The sequence below is a fragment of the Drosophila tropicalis genome, unplaced genomic scaffold, assembly GCF_018151085.1.
Source record: "Drosophila tropicalis isolate 14030-0801.00 unplaced genomic scaffold, ASM1815108v1 contig_158, whole genome shotgun sequence".
Taxonomy (NCBI): domain Eukaryota; kingdom Metazoa; phylum Arthropoda; class Insecta; order Diptera; family Drosophilidae; genus Drosophila; species Drosophila tropicalis.
In genome coordinates, this window is record NW_027172602.1 from 1786598 (window position 1) to 1808954 (window position 22357).

A 22357-nucleotide genomic window follows, 5' to 3' on the forward strand; every position below is an offset into this window, starting at 1 on the left:
TTTGTAGAACCCCCGCTTTTGATGATCTATATCTATTAGTGTTACTGTTACTTGGTTTTTTTAATGCAGCTAAATAGTTGAATCTGTTTTTTATTTTTATTTTGCATTTATTACTTTTTATGATCAAAAACAAAAAAAAAGTTGGGAAAAATTAATTATAAAGAATAACAAAAATTCTAAGACTTAATGCAATTATGCTCTCCTCCCCACGTTAACCATTCTTTATCATGTACGAATCTAGCCATCTTTTTCCTAAGCCCCCTAACACTCCTCACCTCTCCTTTCCATATCTATTTCTTAACCTAAAACAAATGTGGCATTTCATTATCATAAGTATTATTATGTATTAGTATATAGTATATATATTATAGTATTTCTTTCTTCTCTTTTGCGCTATTCCTATCGGTTCATGGGTTCTCCTCCTTCACATTTTTCTCATCATTATTTTTCGATTTATCTCAATTTTCGACCATTGTCTCTTTTTACACAGTTTTTCACAACATAATTATTACATAATTATCGTTTACAATGATTTTTAAATATATTCTATTTGTATGTATAAAGAAAGGGCAGGGTGCAGGCGGGGCGGGGGCGTTGACAAAGATTGGACCACAAAATAATAATAATAAAATTTTATAAAATATATGTATTTGAAATTGTGAAATTTACAATAGATTATTTTTCCTTTCTGTGTGTGCGTGCATGTTTTTTTTTTTAAATCTTTTTATCACACACAGCCACACACACATGTATTTAAATATATATATATATATATATATATATTATATATCTAAGTATATATATATATATACACACAACAACGAATCCATCTCAAAAATTAGGACTTGTACATATAAATATATATATATATATATATATCAATTGCTGATCTGATTTTCTTATGTGACTTTAGTCATCGATGAAATATGTATATGCATATGTTTATATGGGATATACATATAGGATATTGGCATTGATATATATATATTATACATATATTTATGTTGATGATATTTCAGTTCGCCGGTTGTGGTTGTGGTTCTTCTTGCTGTTTGCTGCGGTTGTTATTTATTGTTGTTGTTCAGTCGATGATCCTTTGTTTCGCACTAATTTATAGCGACTTCGCAGGACGTGGTGATTTGTTGTTGATGATTTGCTGTTGCTTTGTTGTTGCTGAGACGAGGTTATGGTGTTGTTGTTGCTGCTGCTGCTCCTACTGTTGTTGTTATCTTCGTTGTTGTTATCCTTGTTATATTTGCTAATGTTCCGTGTTGGCCGACGACTAATTAATTGACCCAAACCGACAAATCTCTTTCGTTCGCTAGCTATTGAGGTGATTCCCGACTGTCTCGCTGGTGCTTCTGCTGGTACTCCAGCAGCTCCTGCTGCTGCTGCTGCTCGCACAAAGCGATATTTGTTAAGCTTTTGACGTCTCTGCTGTCGCAATTGATGCAATTCCTGTTGTAATTGCTGCTTTCTGTCACTGAAACGTCGAGGAAGCCGCCTCAAATATATATTAGTCCCTCGTCCGTTATTCTTCTTCGCCATCATACTGGCCACCTGGGGAAGTCTTAAATGTAGCGACTCCAATTGTTGCTTACAATCATCATCCTCTCGTTCAATTTGGCTTTGTTGTCGTCGGCTCATATCATTTACAGCAGCAGCCGTTTGCTCCGTCTTTTCTACCGGGGCGGCAGACGACGCATCGATGTGCGTATCTTCCGCCTGCCCATCTGTGTAGAATTTGGACTGGAATTGCCTCCCGCTGTTGAATTGAAGCTGTAAACGCAATTAAAAAAAAAAAAATTGAATATGAAAAAAGAAAATATACATATTTTAACAAATGAAACGATGCATCGATTACGAACGAAGGCTCCTGTAAAGGATGCGATTCAGCATAAATGGCATTGCAATACGAGCTATGACACATTGTATATCAAATGGTTATAGAACTGATTTTAAGGACAGACTTTTCGAAACGTTCAATAGGTTTTATTAAAGACCGGATCGTCTAAATTTTGGCAAAACGGTCGAGTTGCTGGCCTCTTTTAATTTTGTATATCCAAGTCGATTCTAATGCACACAAACATAAACAAAACAAGGAAACAATAAAAAATATAAAAACACACAAAACATAATAAACACAAAAAACCCAAATGAATGAATATTGTTTTTTTTTTTTTGTCTGCTTTCCAGGATAACCCAGTGTTGAAAAATGCTTGGAAGTGCTGCTTGACTTCCTGTATAAGGAAATGTTTTATTGGTTGAAGATCAAAATGTAAATTTAATTTGAATTATTTTCAATCTGTTAACGATTTGTTTCATTTTTGCAGAAAAAAAGATTATTTAAATTCAATAAACAATCAATCAACCAACAATAAAGCAACAAAATGCATTAAAAACAATAATTAAAATAACGGGTTAATATATAATGCTTGTGTATGTGTGTGTGTCTTTTGTATGTGTGTGTGTATGTGGCTGTCTTTTCGAATATTTTAATAAAACCGACAACTTTTTTATGTGGTCTTTTATCTAATTAGTACCAATTCTGCAACCAAAATACCGTTATATGCTTACACTCTCGTGGGGGTGGTCGTAATATGCATTCGCTGATACTTTCGATTTCATACTTACGCAAATATATTTGTCGCGGCAGAGGCGGAGGCTGAGGGGGGCGCTGGCACTAAATTGAAACGGTGTCGCAGACTGTAAAAAAAACACAAATGTAGCGGAAAAAATATTGTTTTTCGATCACACAAAAAAAAAAACGAAAAGGCAAGGGAAAAGCTCAAAAGTATATCTTTGGAGAGATGATTTTGTGGATGAAGAAATTATTTACAAAGTATGTTTATGGGCCGAATAATTGAATGAATGAATGATTGGTGTGCGACAGCTGATAATGCCTGCGTGTGGATTTGTGTGCGTTGGATGTATGTATGTAATGTCTTTGTTGTGTAATTATTATGATGTACATATGTATGTAGGTATGTATCTATTTTCTATCAGTGTTTTTCAAAATTTTAAGTATTAAATTTTCATGCAGCCGTTATGTTTTGACAAGCATTGTGTGCGCGAGTGAGGTGAGTATCATGCATAGATATTGTGCGAGTGCAGAGCAAATGTGACAAGTGCAAAACGGATTAAGATAGATAAAAAAAGAGAGGGAGAGATAGTGTTTGAATGAGACTACACTAGACTAAGTTAAAAAAAGCATTCGATTTCAATGTCTACTTTAAATTGTAATAAAACAAGTTGTAGTGACTACATTTAAATAGAAAATAATAAGAAATTTCGTTTCTATTGTATGTACAGTTCTCTCTGGAATTGGTCATGATTTGTGTTGTTTGATTTTACCTGCATTTGCGTCGGTGTTGCATTAAAAGTAAACATTGCTGGGACATTGTTGGTGGAGGATATTGAAGGCAGCGGCGCGGGAGCAGCGGCTGAAACGACGGCACCGGGAGCATTACCATTACCAATACCATTACCACCGGCTAACGTAAAAGGTGTAGAAGCAACACTACCAAACTGAAAAACTCTCTGCAGTTGCGGTTGCTGCTGCTGCTGCTGATGTGCTCCGAATAACTTTTTTTTTTTTTTTTTTTTTTTTTTTGCATTTTTTGGTTGGTTTGTTGCAGTTGGTTGAGGGGGTTGGGGTGGGGATTGTTTTGTTTTTGTTCGATTCATTTTACAATAGAAGGCACATAATATAGTATACAAGGGTTTCACATATACATCATAATACAGTTGGTTCAATTAATCAATCAATCAATCAATTAACAAGGCAATAACATCAAGATTTTTTGATCCAAAAACAATAGTGAGTAGTAATGAGAGGGAGTATATTAAGGGAGAGAGAAAAAGAGAGAGAAAGACAAAGAGAAAGAGATAAATTAAAAATTTAAATTAATTGAATTAAGTGTGTGTGTGTGTGTGTGTGTAGGTGTGTGCTGCGGTCTCCACATAATTCATGCAACAACATTGTAAAGAACTACTAAAAACCAGCAATTGTGTTAAAAAAAAAAAACAACAAGGATTTACAATTCATTGTAAAACTAAAACATATACATAAGTATCACACTTGGTTTTTTTTTATGTTAGTTTTACAGATATCAAAAAGATAGATAGAGTTTCTATTATAATTATATAGTAATAACAATCATAATTGATTTGATTTGTAGTATAAATTATCAAAATAGAAAATTAAGGATTCAATTTTTCCCATATTCCCCATATGTATATGTGTAAATGCATGTTTATGTATATAGTCGAATTGTTTGTCGCTTGTAATGGTAATTTGTGACTTACATCAGTTTGATGGACTGCATTTCCACTAGCTGGTGGAGCTGCTCCAGGTAATAGTCCAACCGTGGAGTTGCCTGTGAAATTGAATGTACCAGTTTGTGGTGCAGCCACTGTGGCCGATCCGGTAAAATTAAAGGCCGGCTTTATCGTGCTGACTGCAGCACCTCCACCTGCAGCCGATGGTGCCACATTGGCAGATGCTCCAAAATTGAATGCTCCCGGTGTGAGCTAAGTAATACAAATTTAAGAAAAAACGTAAAGAATTATATATATATATATATATATATATATATGTATATATATGTTTGCTTACCGTTGTTCCCACTGTTGATGCAGCGCTTCCAAAATTAAATGCTGGTTTGGCGGTTGTGGTAGCTACGGCTGCTGCAAATCCTCCTCCTCCACTTGCTGCACCAAATGCTGGTGTTGATGACGCCGCTGGTGGTGCTGCTGAAGTTGTTACACTTCCAAAAATGTTTGCGGTGGCGGCCGGTGCCACCGCTGGAGCAACTGTGGTAGCGGGCGTCGTTGTCGTTGACTGGCTTGATCCAAATGGATTATTTACAGCACCAAAAACGGATGAGATGGCGCTGTTGTTAGCGGTGCTGTTACCACCTAAAATGGATAAAGCTGGCGTTGATGATGATGGTGCTCCTGCTCCAGCTAAACCGAAAAGATTTCCAGCCGGACTTGGCATTGTTGTACTGCCAAAAACAGAACTACTACCAAACACATGAGGTGAGCTGTTGTTGTTGCTAGTGCTGCTCGTGGTGGTGGATGAGGACACAATTGCCGCAGCCATCGCTGGCGTTGTGGTCGTTGAGAAGGATGAGGATGAAGTATTGGTATTGGTGCCACCATTACTAATGGGCCAGGAAAATGCACCACCTCCACCACCGCTGCTCCCAAATGTAAAACCAGATATGTTGCTTTTAACACTTGATTGGGTCGTGCTAGTGGTGCCAGTGGTGTTGCTGCTGTCTGTTATTTTCGCCTTGTTATCACCTCTACCGAAACCGCTGAAACCACTCAGTGCTGTGCTGATAGTGGTGGCTCCAAATATAGAATTTGTATTTAATGGTGCTGTTGGTGCTGCATCTGCAGTTGTGTTAGCTGGTTGCTGCTGTTGGCCAAAAAAGAAGGCTTTCGTTTTAGGCGTCGAGGATGCTGTTGATGCAGCCGATGTCAATGTTGTGGCTATTGATTTGGCCTGATTGCCAAAACTGAAAACACCACCACCCGCCGCTGGAGTTGATGTTGGCGTTACAGTTGCCGCCACCGATGTTGCTGTTGTCACACCGCCAAAAAGGCTAAATCCTCCTGCCGACTGTGTACTGCTACTAACACTGCTGCTGATCGCACCAGTTGGTGCTCCTGCGGCAGAGGGTGCAAATTGAAACATCGGTTCACTTGTGCTAGATGTGGTGCTTGATACCGTTGACGATGACGAGGAGGATGACGTAGACACAATTGATGTGCTGCTGCCAAAGGTAAATACAGACGAGATTGACGTGGAGCTCGATGTTGTGCTGCCACCAGTTGGTGATTTGAACACAAATCCTGCTGTTTTTGTGACTGTGTCTATAGTGTCTGTTGCTGCTGTTGCCAACTTCTGCTGCTGTGGAGGGTTATCGCTAAAGCTAACAACTTTTTCCACTACCACCGCTGGTTGGTCCACTTTCTTTTGTTCTACTGTTGGTGGTGGTGGTTCTGCGGCTACCTCCGTTTTCTGTATGCCAAATTGGAATTGTTTAACGGGTGAAACTCCGAAAGTCGTTGTTGTCGTTGTTGATATCATCGTCGTTGTCATTGTCGTCGTCTGCTGCTGCTGCTTGTTATTATCCAAAGTTCCAAAGCTAAATACCGCTGATGGTGGCGTTGGCTGTAGGGGAGTGCTGGAGACTGGTATGTTGGTGGGTAGAACTGAACTGGCCGTCTTCGTCATCGTCTTTTCTTTAATTGAGCCGAAACCAAAACTAAATTTAGGCACAAGAGTTGCTCCTGCGGATGCGGTTGATGTTGCTGATCCTCCAGGCTTCAAATTGTCACAACAAATGCATTTTGCACGACTTATGTCATTTTGTGCCATGCAGGCATCACAATTCCATTTGCTAGATTTCTGATCAGCAACCAATTGCTGGAATTTTGAATCCTGCTTGGGAGCGGCGGCAGGGCCAGCACCAAAACCAAATTTAAATGAACTTATGCTGGAGGAAGTCGCGACAGCGGGAACCTTGGCGCTGGCTGAAGTGCTTTTGGGATTAAGTGTTTGGCAGGCAACGCACTCGCTAGCTGTTGATTGATTCATAATCATGCATGTGGGACACTCCCAGGTATTGGTCTTGGGCTTGAAAGCGTCACCAAAACTTTCCGAAACTGGCAACGGCGGCGCCGGCAGTGCAGGGTTCGATGTTGTAGCAGCTTTGTTTGCACTTTTACGTGGCGTCTCGCAGGCTATGCATTTAATGGCATCCTCTTTATTAGTCAACATGCAAGCATCGCATTCCCAGGCTGTAGATGATTTTTTGAAACGTTGACCAAAACCTTCGCTGGTGGCAACAACAGGCCATGCCGATGCCGTTGGAATAACCGTAGATGGAACAGCAGCAACTGGTGCTGCACCCGCACTTGGTTTGGGTGTCTCACAAGCAGCACATCGTGTACGATTCTCTGGATTTCTTATCATACAAGCTTCGCACTCCCACTCTTTTGAGGATTTCTTGAATTGCATACCAAATCCTTCTGTACTACTAGCACCATTAACAGCTGGTGTCTTTTTTGCCTCCTGTTGTTGGATGCTGGTGCTGGTGCTCGTGGCGGCAAAATCCTCCTCCAGTCCCATTGGTGGCACAAATGTAAATTTACGGGAAGAGCGCAACTTGGCATTGGGAACAGCGGCTCCATCCACTATCGCCGCCGGTGGCAATGGCTCGGGCGGGACAAAAGTGAAGATGCGACGTGGTGGTTTGCTAGCGACGACACTAGGCGACAAGTTGCTTGACAATGGTGTAGAAACAACTGACGCCACTGAAGATGACGTGGGCTTTATAATCAAATCAAATTTGGGTGCACTTGCCATTTGAGGGAAACTTAATTGAGGCAAATCCAAGGGAGCTGGAGCCGCTTCATCATTCGAATGCAAATCTTTCCGAACCTGGTGCGATAGACGAGAACGCATTTTGTTTGTATGATTATAAGGTTGTGGTTGTTGTTGCTGCTGATATTTTTCTATAGGATGAGTAGGAACTGCGACTGCAGCTGCAGTTGTAATGGGAGCTATAGTAGATGCAGCATTAGGAATAGAAGTAGCAGGAACAGCAGGAACAACCGTTGGTAGGGCGGCAGAATCCTGCAGCTGCCGACTAGGTAAGGGCTTTTTTAATTGATGTTGCTGCTTTGACGGACTTTGCACCAATTTACGTGAACTTTGGGTCACACGGTGCAGACGACGACGCTCCACAGTCTCAAGCATCTCCTGAAATGCGGCTGCTGGTGTTGTTGAATTACTAATATTGGTGCTACTAATAGGCGGCGCTGGTCGGGCATAAGGAGTGAATTGTTGTCCACGCATTTGACGTGATGCCTGATGCTCCTTGATAGTGCTGCCCATGCGCCTAGCATCAGTTAGGGGCGTTGAATAGCTCTCGAGCAGTTGGAGAATTCTTCTGGCCGTATTCGATAGCCCAGCATCAGATGAGGAGTTTGGCTTCTGTTGGTTCGAGTCCGTGGTTGGTAACTTGTGAGTAATTCCAATCTTCTTGACACCATAGTTACCACCAATAGCCGCCGATGTTGGATGCGCTGGTGAACTTCCACCCGAGTTAATGGCTATCAGTGATGACGATGCTGAACTTAAATTGCCTTGACTAAAGTTCCGATTGTTTGCCGAATTGCCACCAAACGTGGTGCGCCCCTGATAGAATGGTGAACTAGAGATGGAGCCGCCACTTGTCAGATTAGCTGAGGCGCTACTACTCAATAAACGGCTATCACTTAAAGCCGATGTCGAACCATATATAGATGCATTGAACCTGCGACGACGGCTCAATGAATTTAGGGATAACGTGGAATTATGATGATGATAACCACCAACACCACCACCGCTACCACCGACGACGCCACGACCATTACCACCCCTTGTGGTGGAGCGATTAAAAATTGATTTGGCACTATGTAAATTGCCATAAAAGTCTAAATTGCTATTGCTTCCATAATGTTGTTGCTGTTGCAATGATGGTGATGTGCGGCCGCCAGTTCCTGTTTCTCTATCACCGCTTTCACTTCCAATTTCTCCATGGTTCTCTACTATGGATCTCTTTACTCCGAGAATGCTGTTATTATTATTGTTTGCCTTGGAGCAGAATTCAGAATTATTATTATCCCGATCTGTGGGTGCCCCTGCTGCAGAAGGTGTCTCATCAATAGTTGTTGATGTGCGCCAAGGTGTGGCAGCCTTGTCCTGCTGTGTTGCAGACAATAGCGATTGCCTTTTATAGGTGGGCAACGGCGGCGGCTGCTGACCGCGTTCCATTGTATAATTGATATTTAATGAGCGCCGTGTACTGCAAAAATGATAATGAAAAAGAAAACCAAAAATAAAGATTAGGAAGGGCAGATATCTCACCTGAAGGGCAAATCTCCGCTAGTAGCCACGGCTGCCTCAGTTCCAGTGCCAGTGCCAGTACAGAAATTATACGCCGGTTCACGTTGCCTTTGACTCCCGCCATAGAGATTCAAATGGGTCAGACGATGTTGTGCATAACGATTTGCAATACCCTGTTGCTGCTGATGATGATCGGGCGTAGAGGAGGCTAATGCTGCCAAGTTTCGTAGACCGCGTAATGTAACCACCTTTTCCGACTGGAAATTACAAAAATATAAATTGAGAATTTAAGCAAAATAAATAAATTAGGTTTTTGGTTGTACCTCCACCAATCGTCGACGTTTGGTTAGGTGTCCAAATTGTTGTGTTCCTGCTTCATACTCAGGACCCTCAACATCACCACCACCCTGCGGCGGCACGTCGTCATCGTCCCCGTCATCGTCATCATCCTCATCGTCATCATCATCATCATCCACATGTTCTTCATTAACATGAGCATTTTTCCTGGCGTCTGTGCTCGACGTCGATTTCTGTTTTCGATAGAGATAAATGTTATTATATTCATTGCGACGCGTCTGCTCATCCTCGGCGGCCAGATCATGTTCGGCAATGTTATCAGCTAAAGCAACTTCTTCGTAATCCAAGCCCTGAGCATTGGCTCCATCATCAACATCAAAACCACCACCAACGGGTGAATCATCTTCTTCGGCTTCCAGTTGTATGCGACGGCGTCCACGTTTCCGTTTCGTTGCTGTGGTCTGGCCTCCATTATATTGATGTTCTTCGCCCGATGTTGTTGATGATAAGTTTACTCTACCGGGGGGACCACCACTTGCTAAGAGAATCGGGTAATATGCTCGATAGTTTCTTCATTTTTCCCATTATAGACTGTATGTAAAATTAAGAAAGTTATTTTGTTGGTTTTTGATATATGTATGTATATATTTTTTTTTTGTTATTTTTTTAATTTGAAAGCTTTCAGTTTTTGTAAACTGTACTTACACTGCCACCGCTGGTTGCATCTTCCCGTTGCTGCTGTTGATGCTGATCCTCTCCTCCTTCGCCAGTATCCCCAGCCTCTTCCTTCAGGGGCGTCAGTTGACGTCTGTTATTGTTATTGTTGTTGTGCATATTATTTGTGGTTTGTGTTGTTGCAGTTGTGTTTTCTTGTTGTTGGCCATCCTCAAATGTGGACATTATTCAAATATTTCATCAGCCGGCAAAATAAATCAAAACGAAACAAAAAAAAAAAACGCACACACACACAAAGGCTGAACTTTTGCCGCTGGAAAACTGTTGCAAATATTTTCCGATAAATTGTTTTTTTTTTTGCGTTTGCGTATGTGAGCGAAAAATTCCTCCACACGCGACGGCGTCTTTAGTGGGGAATTCTTTTGCTTCTTTTTATTTTGTTGCTGGCACGTTTCCGCTTTTTGGCGCCACACGATTAACAATGTGTTACATCAAGCAAAAATACATTTTACTGGAAATATTTGAAATCAATTGTTAGATTAGTTATTATTTTTCGATTAGCCATGCTTTAACAAGAAAACAAAAGCCTACTTTATATTATTTTAGTTTCGTTTTGTTCAAGATTCACTTTTTATTTTTCTTCTCTTTTTGCATTCTTTTTTTTTTTTTTTTTTTTAGCTTGGCGTTGTCTCCCACAGTGTCAGTTTTAATTTTAACATATCTCTGGCGGCGTTAACAGTCTCGCTTTCGCACGCACGCACACACACATACACGCGTACATGCACAGACACACACAAACAAGCACACACTACCTTGGCATTTGTTGCAAGAAATCTACCTCTTTTTTGTTTTTAGCTTAGTTTTGTTGATTTAGTTAGCTTCCAAATGCTGACGAATGATTTATTTTGGGCTCTCCGTATCTGGGGGGTTAACGCCAACGCCAAAGAAATCTAATTGAACTCACACTTCTATTGTAAGATATATATGTATATATATATATGTGCATATGTACTGTATATATATTTATAAAACAAAAAAAGACCGCTTTATAGTTAGAGACCTCGATTTTCCTGCATTTTATGTTAAAGAGCTTATTGTTTTTGCTAACATTATGACTTGTGTAGCAATTGCAGAACTTTTTAGAAACACTTTACTAAAATAAAATAAAAGAAAATCTCGATTTTGTGAAAACGCGTGTGTAGCAGAGTGAACGAGTGGCCAAAATGTAGCGTGTGTAGCAGAGTGAACGAGTGTCGATTGCCGAGTAAAATTCAGCTATTGGCGTAACAAGTTACGTAGAAAATGACTAACGTAACGTAACAGTTACCTTTGAAAATGAGTAACGTAACGCATAACGAGCACGTCAAAAATCAAGCAATTAAAAATTCAGCGAATGCAATGAACAGCGAGTTAAACTGAAATGAAGTTACTTTGATTTAAATTATTTTAAGACAAATATTAAATTTGATACCATGACTGAGGCGAAACCACAGAGATCCGAAAGGCGTTTATTTCCTGTGCGACTTGATTTGCATTGCTTAGGTAAGGAATTTAAAGAGCCTTTTCCAGAAATGAGCCGGCCAAAATGTACTGGATTCTTCTCCATTAACGGGCAACGAGAGTATCAGGATAATGCCGAGAATTTGGGCTATTTGTACATGCCGAAAAAACTGCCCTTGGATCTGAATGCCGGCATACACACTGTGATTCGAAAGACAGGGGATCCCCTATACTTTAGCTTGCATATGTTGTGTAAATACATATACAATCATCAGGGTGAACTGCTTCAACCATACAGTGGCGGTAAGCCGGGGGCTCGACGCTTGGATGCCGATTTTGTGACACTTCGAGGAGTGCTTCGTTACATTATGTGCATGCTCTATGAAAACAACAAGGAGGTCCGTTTGCATGCCGTTCGCATGAATAACAATATTTACTTGGCCAGAGTGGAGACGGAAAAAGAGAAGCTGGAGCGTGAGGGGATGAGTGCTTTAAATGTGAATATGTGCTCGTGGGGCTTTAAGTTCGAACAGTACTTGATTTCATCAAAGCCCACAGAGAAACCAAAAACTGATGTTCCTGTAAATGAATGTACGGAATTTAACGGTATGTTTAAGTGCAAATTCGCTGGTTCGACTTTACTCTATGCAGCCGAAATGGATTGCGTTGAAACTTCAGAAGAAATGTAAGTCCCTGTGACTAACCCCTTAAACTCAAAATTGTATAAAGCTGTTTATTTTCGATATCTAGCAATTTAAACGATGCGAACGTCTTGCATTCTTTGAAATTTGTTGAGCTCAAAACCAGTTTCAAGCACATGAATCCCCGTCAAAAGAACAACTTTGAAATATATAAAACATCTATGTGGTGGAGTCAATCATTCCTGGTGGGCATCTCAACGATATACGCGGGCTTGCGTGATTCTCAGGGTTTTGTTCAAGAAATAAAACAATACGACGTCAGAGATCTCGCCCGCAAAAAGTCGTGGAGTCCAAATGCTATGGGCGTTTTTCTAAAGGAATTTCTACATCAACTGAAATGTCTGTTGGAAGACATCGATGATCCTTACACTGTTGTTCAAATTGATTACAATGCAAGAATGAAAGAACTTTCCTACATAAAAATTAAAAATGATGATCGGGCTAATCAAATTCTTCCCGATTGGTATCGTCTTCTCTTAAACGATAGGCCAACAAAAAAAATTAAACATTAAACATTTTCTGTGATACACAAATCATAGTACAAATGACTTTACATATACACATCATATAGCTCTTCTGACCCAGACGAAACACGATTAAAACTGAGGACTGATGTGGCTGACTGACGCCTGAGGCGAGACGTTTGAACTCGACCACTTTCACTATACATATAAATAAATTTAACCCCTCGCCTCAGGCGTAACATCAGTCCTCAGTTTTAACCAGTGCTTGCATCTCTGTTTTAGTATTTACATGTACATGCATATACCAATAATGCTCGAATGTAAATTTACGTAGATTTATAAAATTTAAAGAATTTTTTTCTTTTATTGCATCAAAAACGATCTTAAGTCTACTTTTGCTGAGATGAAGAGGAATTATGTTTGGGGATCGATAAAAATGACAGTACGGGGTTTTCGCCATTAACCAGACTTTGTGTCCTACGATGGCGATGATGTTGTGAACTCTGATGATAATTAGGGTTAGTAGACAGAATGGCTGTTGTGGTTGGAGTAACTGTTGTGGCATTCACATCTTCATTGGAACCCTCCTGAGCAAAACTATAGCTAATTGTTCTTTTATAGATACGCTGTCGGCTTTCCGTATGCTGAGACTGCTTGGCTTCAGGCATTTTCATAACGGATTTGGATTTGGTTGGCATTCTTGATTTAATGCTCATTTTATGATTCGATTTTAATTGTTGTTCTGTGTCGTAACAACGTTCAAGTTTGTTGCCTCCACTATCCTGGCAGTCGTAGCAAACACGCTTGCCGTGAAGGCGCCGCACGCAAAGACTATTTGGCTTGGATGTCGATTCCTTTGTTGGTTGGTCAATATCACGATAGCGTCTATACTGGCTTTCGGTGCCATAAGCGTATTGCTTTGGCTGATCTGCATGGGAATAGCTGCAAGTTTCGGATACTTCACCGTTCTTGGGATGTCGGCATATCTCGCAAAGTTGACCCTTTTTCTGGACTCGTCGGCAACGTTGATGCTGTACATGGCTAGCTTCTGCTTCAAGACTGGCATCGGATTGGGATTCGGCTTCGACATCGGTATCGGTCTCGACGCCATCATCCACATTTTCATCATCTTCAGTAGCTCTATCGAAATGTTCCCGCACAAATTGCTCGTAGTTACGCTCATAGTCCTCTGCTGAATTTAATCCTTCTTCATGGCTAGCGGTCTCAGCACTTAGTTCGACAGCTTCTCCATCATAATCCTCATCATCAGCATCAGCATCATGCTCGTCCGGGAGATCATCGTCAGACTTAGCCTGAGCCAACATTATTTTAGTAGTATCTCTTCCATTTGGGTCGTCAGTTTGGGTTAACGCATCTAAACGTTTCAGTAGCTTGCCGGGCGCAAAGGCCTCCCAATAGTTGACACTCCGATCATAGGAAACGGACATGGATACAGCCATGACTGTGATTAATAGCAACTTCGGCCAGATCATGTTGTGGAAAGCAGTCAATTCAGACCGTGATGAGCTCTTTTAAGGCCTTTTTGTCCCACTGCCAAGCGTGTCCAATAAAGCGCAACCAACAATGTTGGCCAAGAGACCGCAGAGCATCAGGAAGTGGTTAATGCTGGGGAGGGAAGTGTGATAGAAAGGGCAGATTTGTGTATTTTGCGTGGCCAATCAAGTAAATCAAAACAAAACATTTGAACGAAAAAAAAAAAAAAAAAAATAAGAAAACTATGCAAATGGAATGGAAATGAACAAAACGAGGATAAACGAGGGGATTGCCATTGCGAACTACGCTACACGACCACCAACGCCACTCAGGCGCTGTGCTCCAATGCCTCCCTGCTGAGATGGTTTAGATGGGGGCGGACGTTGATTACGCAGTTCTCGACGCTTTTCGCGGATGATTTGCTTTGTCTGTGAGGTGTCCAGCTCCTCCCAACCACCACCAGCACCGCTACTCTCATCCACCCAGTCTTCGAGATCAGCCTTAAGAAAATAAATAAAAATAAGTAAAACAGATATCCGTTAAACTTCTTAAACATACATTATCACTAATGGGCACCACGTCCTGGGCCTGAAGTCTTGAGAAATCAGTTGGTTTGTTCGATGAGCCCGTACTGGAACTCGTATCCAAATAGTATTTCAACTGAGGTTTTATTGTCGGCGCCAGCTCCTGAATAAGAAGTCAAGTCCCTTGTTTACAGGCGAGGATTAAAAGAGCAACTTGAACTTACACTAAAGAAGTCCGGTTCGGGCTCCTCTTTTGGTGGAGTAGGTGGTTGGGCCATACGTTGGCGATATTGTTCAATGTGCTCCTCAACCGTTCGGGGAGTTGTGTCCCATGAATTCCAATCACGTTCGACTCCTACTCCACCCTTTCCACTGCCATAGTTTCGTTCCACAATCACATTTACAGCCTCAAGTTGATCCTGATCGCCGGCTGCTGTGGCCCCTGCCCCTCTGCCATCGTAGCTCATCTTGCGGCGACGGGAGAAGCAACAAAGTCGTCGGCATAGTGTTATGATGCTCAGCAGTAAGAGTTTAATCTGCTGCAGCATTGTCTTATGTTTGCCTTTGCTTTTTCCCCTTTCACAAATCGAATAATTAATGGAAAATAATTTACAGTTAGTTGGCATCGACAACAGAATCAGCTGTTTGCCAGCTGCTTTTTACCTTTCCCTCTATTATAGAACATACCTTGGCAGGAATAAGGGTAACATAATAAAAACCCGCGCACAATACTGGGATTTTTACAAAAATACCGATATTTTCGCTGCCGATGCTCGATGTTGGCATCACTGGTTCGAGTTCGGACTTCGATGTTTGAGTTCGACTCCTTCGTTCGAGTTCGACTCCGATATTTGAGCGAACATCGCGATGTTTGGATATCGATGTATCGATACTACATCGATATTTCGCACAGCTCTAGCATGTTGTTGTTTTTGCTATTCAGGGCGAGCGGACGTGTTTTTTTGCGAAAAATCGGGGAAATATAACAAAATCAAAATCAAAAAAAAAAGTCGGCAAAATCGGAGTTGTATGTGTATGAAAAGCAAATTAAATTAAAAAGAAAAAAACTTAAAGCGTAATCCGAGAACGCAAATAATTACACTTTTGCTTCGAAAATAACACAGAGACACACTCGAAAATAAGGCCAAACGAAATATATTTCAAAACTGATTAAAACTATATTAAAAATTAAAAGGAAAAAACAACGTACCGCTTTTCATTTTCCCCCCGCTCTCATTCTCTGTCTCTGTCTCTCTCTCTCTTCACGCTTTGCATGTTCTGAGACCCAAAAGCAACACCACCAAAGATCTGGCTAAAATCAATAATTTGGTTGTGTGAATTTCGCGGCTTTTTTTTTTTTTGCGTTTTCGTTCAAAAACCAAATCAATACCCGAAGGTAACGTGTGTAGTAACTTAATGCAAAGAATTCCAATTCACCTCAGTGTATGTACGTTTTGCATTTCGTTGACGTTGACGTTGCTGTTGACGCTTGAGAAATTTTGGTACACATTTTCAATATATGATTTGATTTAATTTCATTTCATTTACTCCCACATCACTCAATATCACTCTCACTCATCCTATCATCCGATTCCATACTACCATATGATTCGATGCATGTCGCCCACACACCGCCCCCCTCCCACACACACATACCGAGATTAACGGGAATTTGTCCTAGGACATCATCCTAACCAACCCGCCACCCATCCCCTTCCACCCACCCGTAACGCCATTGAAGTGTAGCACACCTAATGCTTGCAAACTTTTATGGCTCACCTCTTCATATGTATGTACATACACGCACTTCATCCACATTTTGCACACACTCACTCACATTTCTACATCTGTATGCATTATGTTAAACAATAAGTAAAATATATATGTATGTATATTTATTTGTTATACCCGTTAAAGGAGAATAGTTAATACTTGTAGAAACATGTTAATACCAAAAACAAACACACGAATCGAGTCGCGTGCAAACGACCCGGTTTACGGCGAAATTTTGTATAGTACATACATACATATGTACATATATTTCTATATATGTACGTATGTATGTATAGGTGCATATTATACACCTGAACGTTAATATAAATATCTACATATGTATGTATGTATGTAAGTACATGCACCAGACAGTGTATAAGTATACATACATATATATATATATAAAATTTAATTGGTCTGGAAATTACATTCCCTGATTTTTGATCTTATCTTCATACCTGTATATTATCTATCTATATAAGCAATTGCTCATATACATATATATACACACATACATATATATCAAATTATACACATACATGTGTATGTACGTGTACTTGACATTGTATGTATGTATGTAAAGTAATTTTGAAAGTAAATTCAACGACCCCGTCCCCTCATACACGAGCTTGTGTTATCATTATATTGTCCATGTTCATCAGTTTTATTCTAATATTTTTTTCTATCAATATGCTAAACAATTTTAATTAGCAATTTCCCGTGACAATAGTTCATTTCATCATTCAAATTAAAATTCCAAATCGAGATCCATTACAAAAAATTTAAAATTCAGCTTAAATAATATAGATTTTTATAAATTGACTTCAATTCCATATACTAATATTATATCCAAAGCTCTTATATCAACCAATGGAGGATGGGGATGAATCCTAATTGGTCTGATCTACAATAGGAAAATGAGTTATGTTTCTAAAACATTTTAATTTAAAAACTGTTTTTTTTTTTTTTTTTTTTATTATAAAATATGAAATATTTCATCTTCTAAGATTACGTTAATAAGATTTATCCATATTATTCTCCAGCTAATCAAGTATATATGTACATATATACATTATGAGATCGGAAAAGTCTTTACTGCATAGCAAACATGTGACTAATTTCAAAATAAATACAAATTTGCTTTCACAGAATACTTATTTTTCATCCGATTATTCCAATTTGCCTGGATTTATATAGTTTAGGCAAAAAAGAAAATAATTTGGAATATAATGTAAACTTTAAGCTATTAGGTTGAGCCAGATAGGAAAACAAGGTAGAGTTTTACAAATATTGCTGGTAAAGTAAAGATGAAATAATGATGATTAAAAATATACATATGTATATGTACATACATATGTATGTGTGTATATGTATGTGTATTTGTCCAATGTGTCCAATACTTTTTAAGTAGAAGGCTTTCTTTTCCATATGGCCGTAAGTCGTGTCCTACGGCTTGTTATCACTTTGCTTTGGGGGTTTCGCCCTTTTCTGTATTCACTTAGGATTGGGCGTTGGTCGTTGGTCTATACATACATACGAACAAAAACAAAGGATAACCTAAAGGATGTTTTTAGTTTTGGAAATCTATTATATGCATATTTTATTTTGTATGTTAATTGGTTGCTTGGTTTTGTTGACTCATTCATTCATTCATTCATTTGTTTGTTAAATGTTGTTTTGTTTTATTGTTGTGGTTGTTTTTGTTCTGTATGCTGAATGTTATGTATGTTAGATGTATGTATGTATGTACGTGTTTGACCCGAGACCTGACACTTTCCGTATTTCACATTGTATGATATAAATAGAATGGGCACAGAAACCAAGAGCAACAGTTACACAGGACAAATTTCAACAAGTGGCGGCAACCCCAAAGTGATGAAAGATTCTTTATCCTTAGTTCAACGGCAACAACAATCGCATTTAAATGATATCAGTTTGAATTCATCGACCACCAATACAACAAATTCAATTCAAACCGAAAGCGAACGTCAAGCCACCGCCGCCGCGGAACCACCTCATTATCATCACAATCATCATCATCATTATCATCATCATCCAGAAGAGGATAAGAATTCATGTGATAAACGACCAAAGCATCATCAATTGGATACCAAGGAGGCAATTGTACCATTTGTTCCCATATTCGTTGAAGAATCCGATGTTATACAAGGTGCTACGGATATATTGAAAGTAATACGACCGAATTGGGATCTCACCCATGTTGAATTTAAGGTAAAGTAACGACAATCGATTCGAAAAAAACCTAAAACCAAAAAAAAAAAAAAAACCATCTTATGTTCCATTTCTACTCCAGACATCTCTCTACCCACACCCACCTTTATACGTACGTACGTATGTATGTATGGTAATACTCCTGTTCCTTCTTCTATATGCCAAATATATATATAGGTATATATGTATATATAGGGGGCCCGCTTTCCCATTTCCATAAATCGTTAAAGCAAAAAAAAAAGCAGATGCAAAATTATTAATATGGAGTTTTGTTTGTTATTTCTTTTTTTATATATAACTTTTTATCTCGTTGTTTCATCTTTTATTTCTTAAATTTAATTCTAACATTTTTCTTTAAAATTGCATTACTAATTTTTAATACAATTTGAATTGAGTGATATGATGATAAAGAAAACAAATTGAATCGTTTCTAGAGCTTACTTCTTTACACATACTTCTCGTGACTTTAGTAAATATATATACATACATACATATATATCGGTAGGGTGGAATTATATCTTGGTTGTGCAATCGTCGCTCCTCATTTTCTCTCTCACTCTAAGCCCCCCTTGTCTCAAGTCTGTCTATAACCAGTTATAATATTCATTTATTTTGTTAGATGTTATTTTGTTTGAAGGCCCCCAGAAGCAACCTTGAATATTGTAAATAGTTTTTGCAAATTTTTGTTGTGAACCTTGTTTGTTTATTATGGTAATTAACATTAGTTACGTGATTCGTTATTCTACATAGGAACTACATATATGTATCTAACTATTCCATTGAATCGTAGGAGAAACCAGTTTTTGTTCTTTTTCTCCCTAGCATGTGCTTCTAATAATGATATCAATCTTGAATACATATATATATATATATATATATATATATATATATATATATATATATAGTATGTATGGGGTTTATAGTCATAAACAAAGTTAAGTGGGCACTTAGCACCCCAAAGTCATATTTTACGGATCGAATGGAAAAGATACCAGCTTGTTTGCTAAAAGATAGAGATAGTACATAACTTTATGTATGTTTTATAGTACCTTCAAAGTGGTTTGCTTTTTTTTTCCATATTTCTTGGTATTTTTTGTTGTTTTTGTTTTGCTGTTGGTTTTGTCGTGGTGTGGTAGTGTAGTATAAACCGATTTTGATAATGATTATTTGATTGTACGCATATGTATGTATGTATATAGACAATCACCTAAATATTTTCCTTATCAAAAGTATTATGTCTTGACCTCGCGCCTTTAAAGCCCAAGCCAAGAGAGTATCAGCATTTTTTTTTGTCCGTAATATATACATATATATATTCGGATCATATCAAGTTGAAAAAACCCATTAACTATAACTATATATATGTACATATGTATGTATACTTACTTAAGGAATAATACCTTAGTAACGCCTTACAAGAACTATGCCAAACATTTTCAAGTCGCTGATTTTGTAAAATAAAATGTTGAGCTAATGTCATAAAGTTTATCACCCTTCATTATATACATGTGTATATACATATGTACATATGTATTTGAACATGTGTGTGGATTGCGATAAGGAAAATGCTCTCAAAAAGCCAGCCCCCAAAGTTCGAAAGAACTTTGAGACTAGAAATACATATAACTAACTTAATGAGGCGATCTTGAATTAAAAACTATATATGTATGTAGTTATATATTCATAAACTTACACAAAATCTAAAGATTAGAGGAATTGACACTAACAAGACTAAAACTTGTAGTTAATGCTCTTTCATTTTCAACTCTTAGTCTAACTATACTTACTATTGTAATTTCATTAGTTATGTACATATTTATATATTGTATGTACATATGTATATGTATATATATAGGTAAATATGTACGTTAATTTGTGGTTTTTTGTTTTTTGTTTGTTTGAAGTATAGTTTACTGAATTAATTGCATATTTTGTTTTGAATTATTTTTATATATTTTATAGAAATTTACCGATGGCATTACTAATAAACTTGTCGGTTGTTTCCATCAACCAAGTTTAAAATTAAACGATGAGAATGGCGATGCAACATATACAGGAACCAATAATGCCCATAATTGCTTACCATGCGTACAATCTGAGAATGACGATGAGAATGATAATGAAAATGATTCCCCATTGGGAATCAAGAGTGATGCCAAACATAACCGGCAAAGGGATGGCTCACCTGTACAATACTCCGATAACGTAGTACTTGTTCGGGTATATGGTAATAAGACAGACCTACTAATCGATCGGAAAGCTGAAACGCAAAATTTTCTCTTACTGCATACATATGGCCTAGCGCCATCGTTATATGCAACTTTTAAAAATGGCCTCGTTTATGAATACGTACCTGGGAACACCTTAAACACGGAAAGTGTGCTATGTCCAGATATTTGGCCACTGGTTGCTCGTCGAATGGCTGAAATGCATCGTGTGGTAAAAAAGAAGGGAGACGCTAAACCCATGCCAATGATATGGAGGAAGACGCAAAGCTTTCTTGATTTAGTACCTGAACGTTTTAGTGATGCTGAGAAACACAAAAGGTAACAATATCATTGACCATTAGCAATAAGATCTTATAATGATCTCTCTTTCTCTCTCTTAATCTCTATACTTGCAGAGTGAAAGAAACATTTTTACCTATAAGTCGCTTGCGTGAGGAGTTTAACAATCTGTACAAATATCTGGAGGCTTTACAAAGTCCAATTGTATTCTCTCACAACGACCTGCTATTGGGCAATGTGATCTATACGAAGAGCATGAATGCTGTCAACTTTATTGATTACGAGTATGCGGATTATAATTTTCAGGCGTTTGATATTGGTAATCATTTTGCGGAAATGTGCGGAGTGGATGAAGTGGATTATACCCGATATCCGAAGCGTGAATTTCAATTGAAATGGCTACGCGTTTACCTGGAAAGCTATCTCCAACGCACCAATATCCTGAGCGATGAAGTCGAGCAGCTCTATGTGCAGGTCAATCAATTCGCCCTTGCAGCACATATCTTCTGGACAGTGTGGTCTCTACTACAAGCTGAGCATTCCACTATTGATTTTGATTATGTAGGGTAAGTATACATATTATCTTCTTTAGTCCCAATCCTATATTAATTTACAATTACTTTCTAATCCTTTTCCTTTTTAGATATGCATTTCTTCGTTATAATGAATACTTGGCTCGAAAGGAAGAGTTTTTATCATTGACTGCATCAAAGACCAATGAATAATTTCCATTTTTCTGCTCTTCCTCTCTCTCTCTCTCTCTGTCTCTGTCTCTACATCCTATATCTATCTGAACTATCTATTACTATGTCTCTGCCCTTTCTTGGCTGTCATTTGTAAGAGAAATTGGTTATGTGTGTGGCCAGTGGCCCCAGTGGTATATATATATATATATATATACATATGTATGTATCTGTAAACTAAGGCTCAAGCGGATGTTTCTGTTATGCGCATATGTAAATATACTTATAACGTGTGTTCACAAAATCAGCAAAACAAACAACTAAAAAACAAACAAAAAATCTTTAAATTTAGTGTCTCGTAATCCGTACCAGCCTTAGTATATGTATATACATATAAATAATGAATTTGTATATGTTCTCTAATTTGTAAATTGATATTTTGTAGTCATAAATAAAAACGAGATATGTACTTTAAACATAAAATATTTGCAGTTTAAACAAGATTTAGCCTCGGAGGGTTTGTGTTTATTATCTTTATCTTTTGTTTCGTTAGCGAATGAAATAACTTTCCCCTTAATATGATCCACTTTTGTGGCGGT

At 38.5% G+C, this 22357-nt stretch overlaps 5 protein-coding genes across 6 annotated transcripts; 2 read left to right on the plus strand and 3 right to left on the minus strand.

Moving 5' to 3' along the window:
- Positions 1-74: 74 nt before the first annotated feature.
- Positions 75-11097, minus strand: Nup153 (Nucleoporin 153kD). The gene is given in 10 exon segments (XM_068303023.1): positions 75-1779; positions 2635-2706; positions 3355-3585; positions 4309-4533; positions 4619-8867; positions 8930-9165; positions 9232-9727; positions 9729-9796; positions 9911-10391; positions 10845-11097. Coding segments are annotated over 9 exon segments (6483 nt in total). The 5' UTR covers positions 10106-10391; positions 10845-11097; the 3' UTR covers positions 75-1068.
- Positions 11098-11242: 145 nt separating this feature from the next.
- Rai1 (Rat1 Interacting Protein 1) lies at positions 11243-12923 on the plus strand. The gene is made up of 2 exons (XM_068303024.1): positions 11243-12065; positions 12131-12923. Exons 1-2 carry the CDS (start codon positions 11353-11355, stop codon positions 12591-12593), a joined length of 1176 nt encoding a protein of 391 aa, XP_068159125.1. The 5' UTR covers positions 11243-11352; the 3' UTR covers positions 12594-12923.
- Positions 12881-14041, minus strand: LOC137586848 (uncharacterized). The gene has a single exon (XM_068303025.1). The coding sequence runs from the start codon at positions 14036-14038 to the stop codon at positions 12935-12937; it is 1104 nt and encodes a 367-aa protein (XP_068159126.1). The 5' UTR covers positions 14039-14041; the 3' UTR covers positions 12881-12934.
- Positions 14042-14341: 300 nt separating this feature from the next.
- LOC137586849 (uncharacterized) lies at positions 14342-15199 on the minus strand. The gene is made up of 3 exons (XM_068303026.1): positions 14788-15199; positions 14598-14726; positions 14342-14539 (listed from the first exon to the last, which is right to left on the minus strand). The coding sequence occupies exons 1-3, from the start codon at positions 15187-15189 to the stop codon at positions 14342-14344; spliced, it is 729 nt and encodes a 242-aa protein (XP_068159127.1). The 5' UTR covers positions 15190-15199.
- Positions 15200-15486: 287 nt separating this feature from the next.
- eas (ethanolamine kinase 1) lies at positions 15487-22241 on the plus strand. 2 transcript variants are annotated; one of them, XM_068302984.1, is made up of 5 exons: positions 15487-16065; positions 18142-18568; positions 20531-21114; positions 21192-21641; positions 21719-22241. In XM_068302984.1, exons 2-5 carry the CDS (start codon positions 18143-18145, stop codon positions 21798-21800), a joined length of 1542 nt encoding a protein of 513 aa, XP_068159085.1. In that variant the 5' UTR covers positions 15487-16065; position 18142; the 3' UTR covers positions 21801-22241. The 2 variants fall into 2 exon arrangements, with proteins under 2 accessions (XP_068159085.1, XP_068159084.1); XM_068302983.1 differs by having other exon boundaries at positions 15488-15959.
- Positions 22242-22357: the final 116 nt, after the last annotated feature.

Excerpts from the sequence above, each read along its gene's own strand:
- Rai1 (XM_068303024.1), top strand. The coding sequence starts at position 11,353 with ATGACTGAGGCGAAACCACAGAGATCCGAAAGGCGTTTATTTCCTGTG. Across the intron at positions 12,066-12,130 it reads GTTGAAACTTCAGAAGAAAT|CAATTTAAACGATGCGAACG; the intron begins GTAAGTCCCTGT and ends TTCGATATCTAG.
- LOC137586848 (XM_068303025.1), bottom strand. The coding sequence starts at position 14,038 with ATGATCTGGCCGAAGTTGCTATTAATCACAGTCATGGCTGTATCCATG.
- LOC137586849 (XM_068303026.1), bottom strand. The coding sequence starts at position 15,189 with ATGCCAACTAACTGTAAATTATTTTCCATTAATTATTCGATTTGTGAA. Across the intron at positions 14,727-14,787 it reads CCGAACCGGACTTCTTTAGT|GAGCTGGCGCCGACAATAAA; the intron begins GTAAGTTCAAGT and ends CTTCTTATTCAG. Across the intron at positions 14,540-14,597 it reads TGGTGCCCATTAGTGATAAT|GCTGATCTCGAAGACTGGGT; the intron begins GTATGTTTAAGA and ends TATTTTCTTAAG.
- eas (XM_068302984.1), top strand. The coding sequence starts at position 18,143 with ATGGGCACAGAAACCAAGAGCAACAGTTACACAGGACAAATTTCAACA. Across the intron at positions 21,115-21,191 it reads GATGCTGAGAAACACAAAAG|AGTGAAAGAAACATTTTTAC; the intron begins GTAACAATATCA and ends CTATACTTGCAG. Across the intron at positions 21,642-21,718 it reads ATTGATTTTGATTATGTAGG|ATATGCATTTCTTCGTTATA; the intron begins GTAAGTATACAT and ends TTTCCTTTTTAG.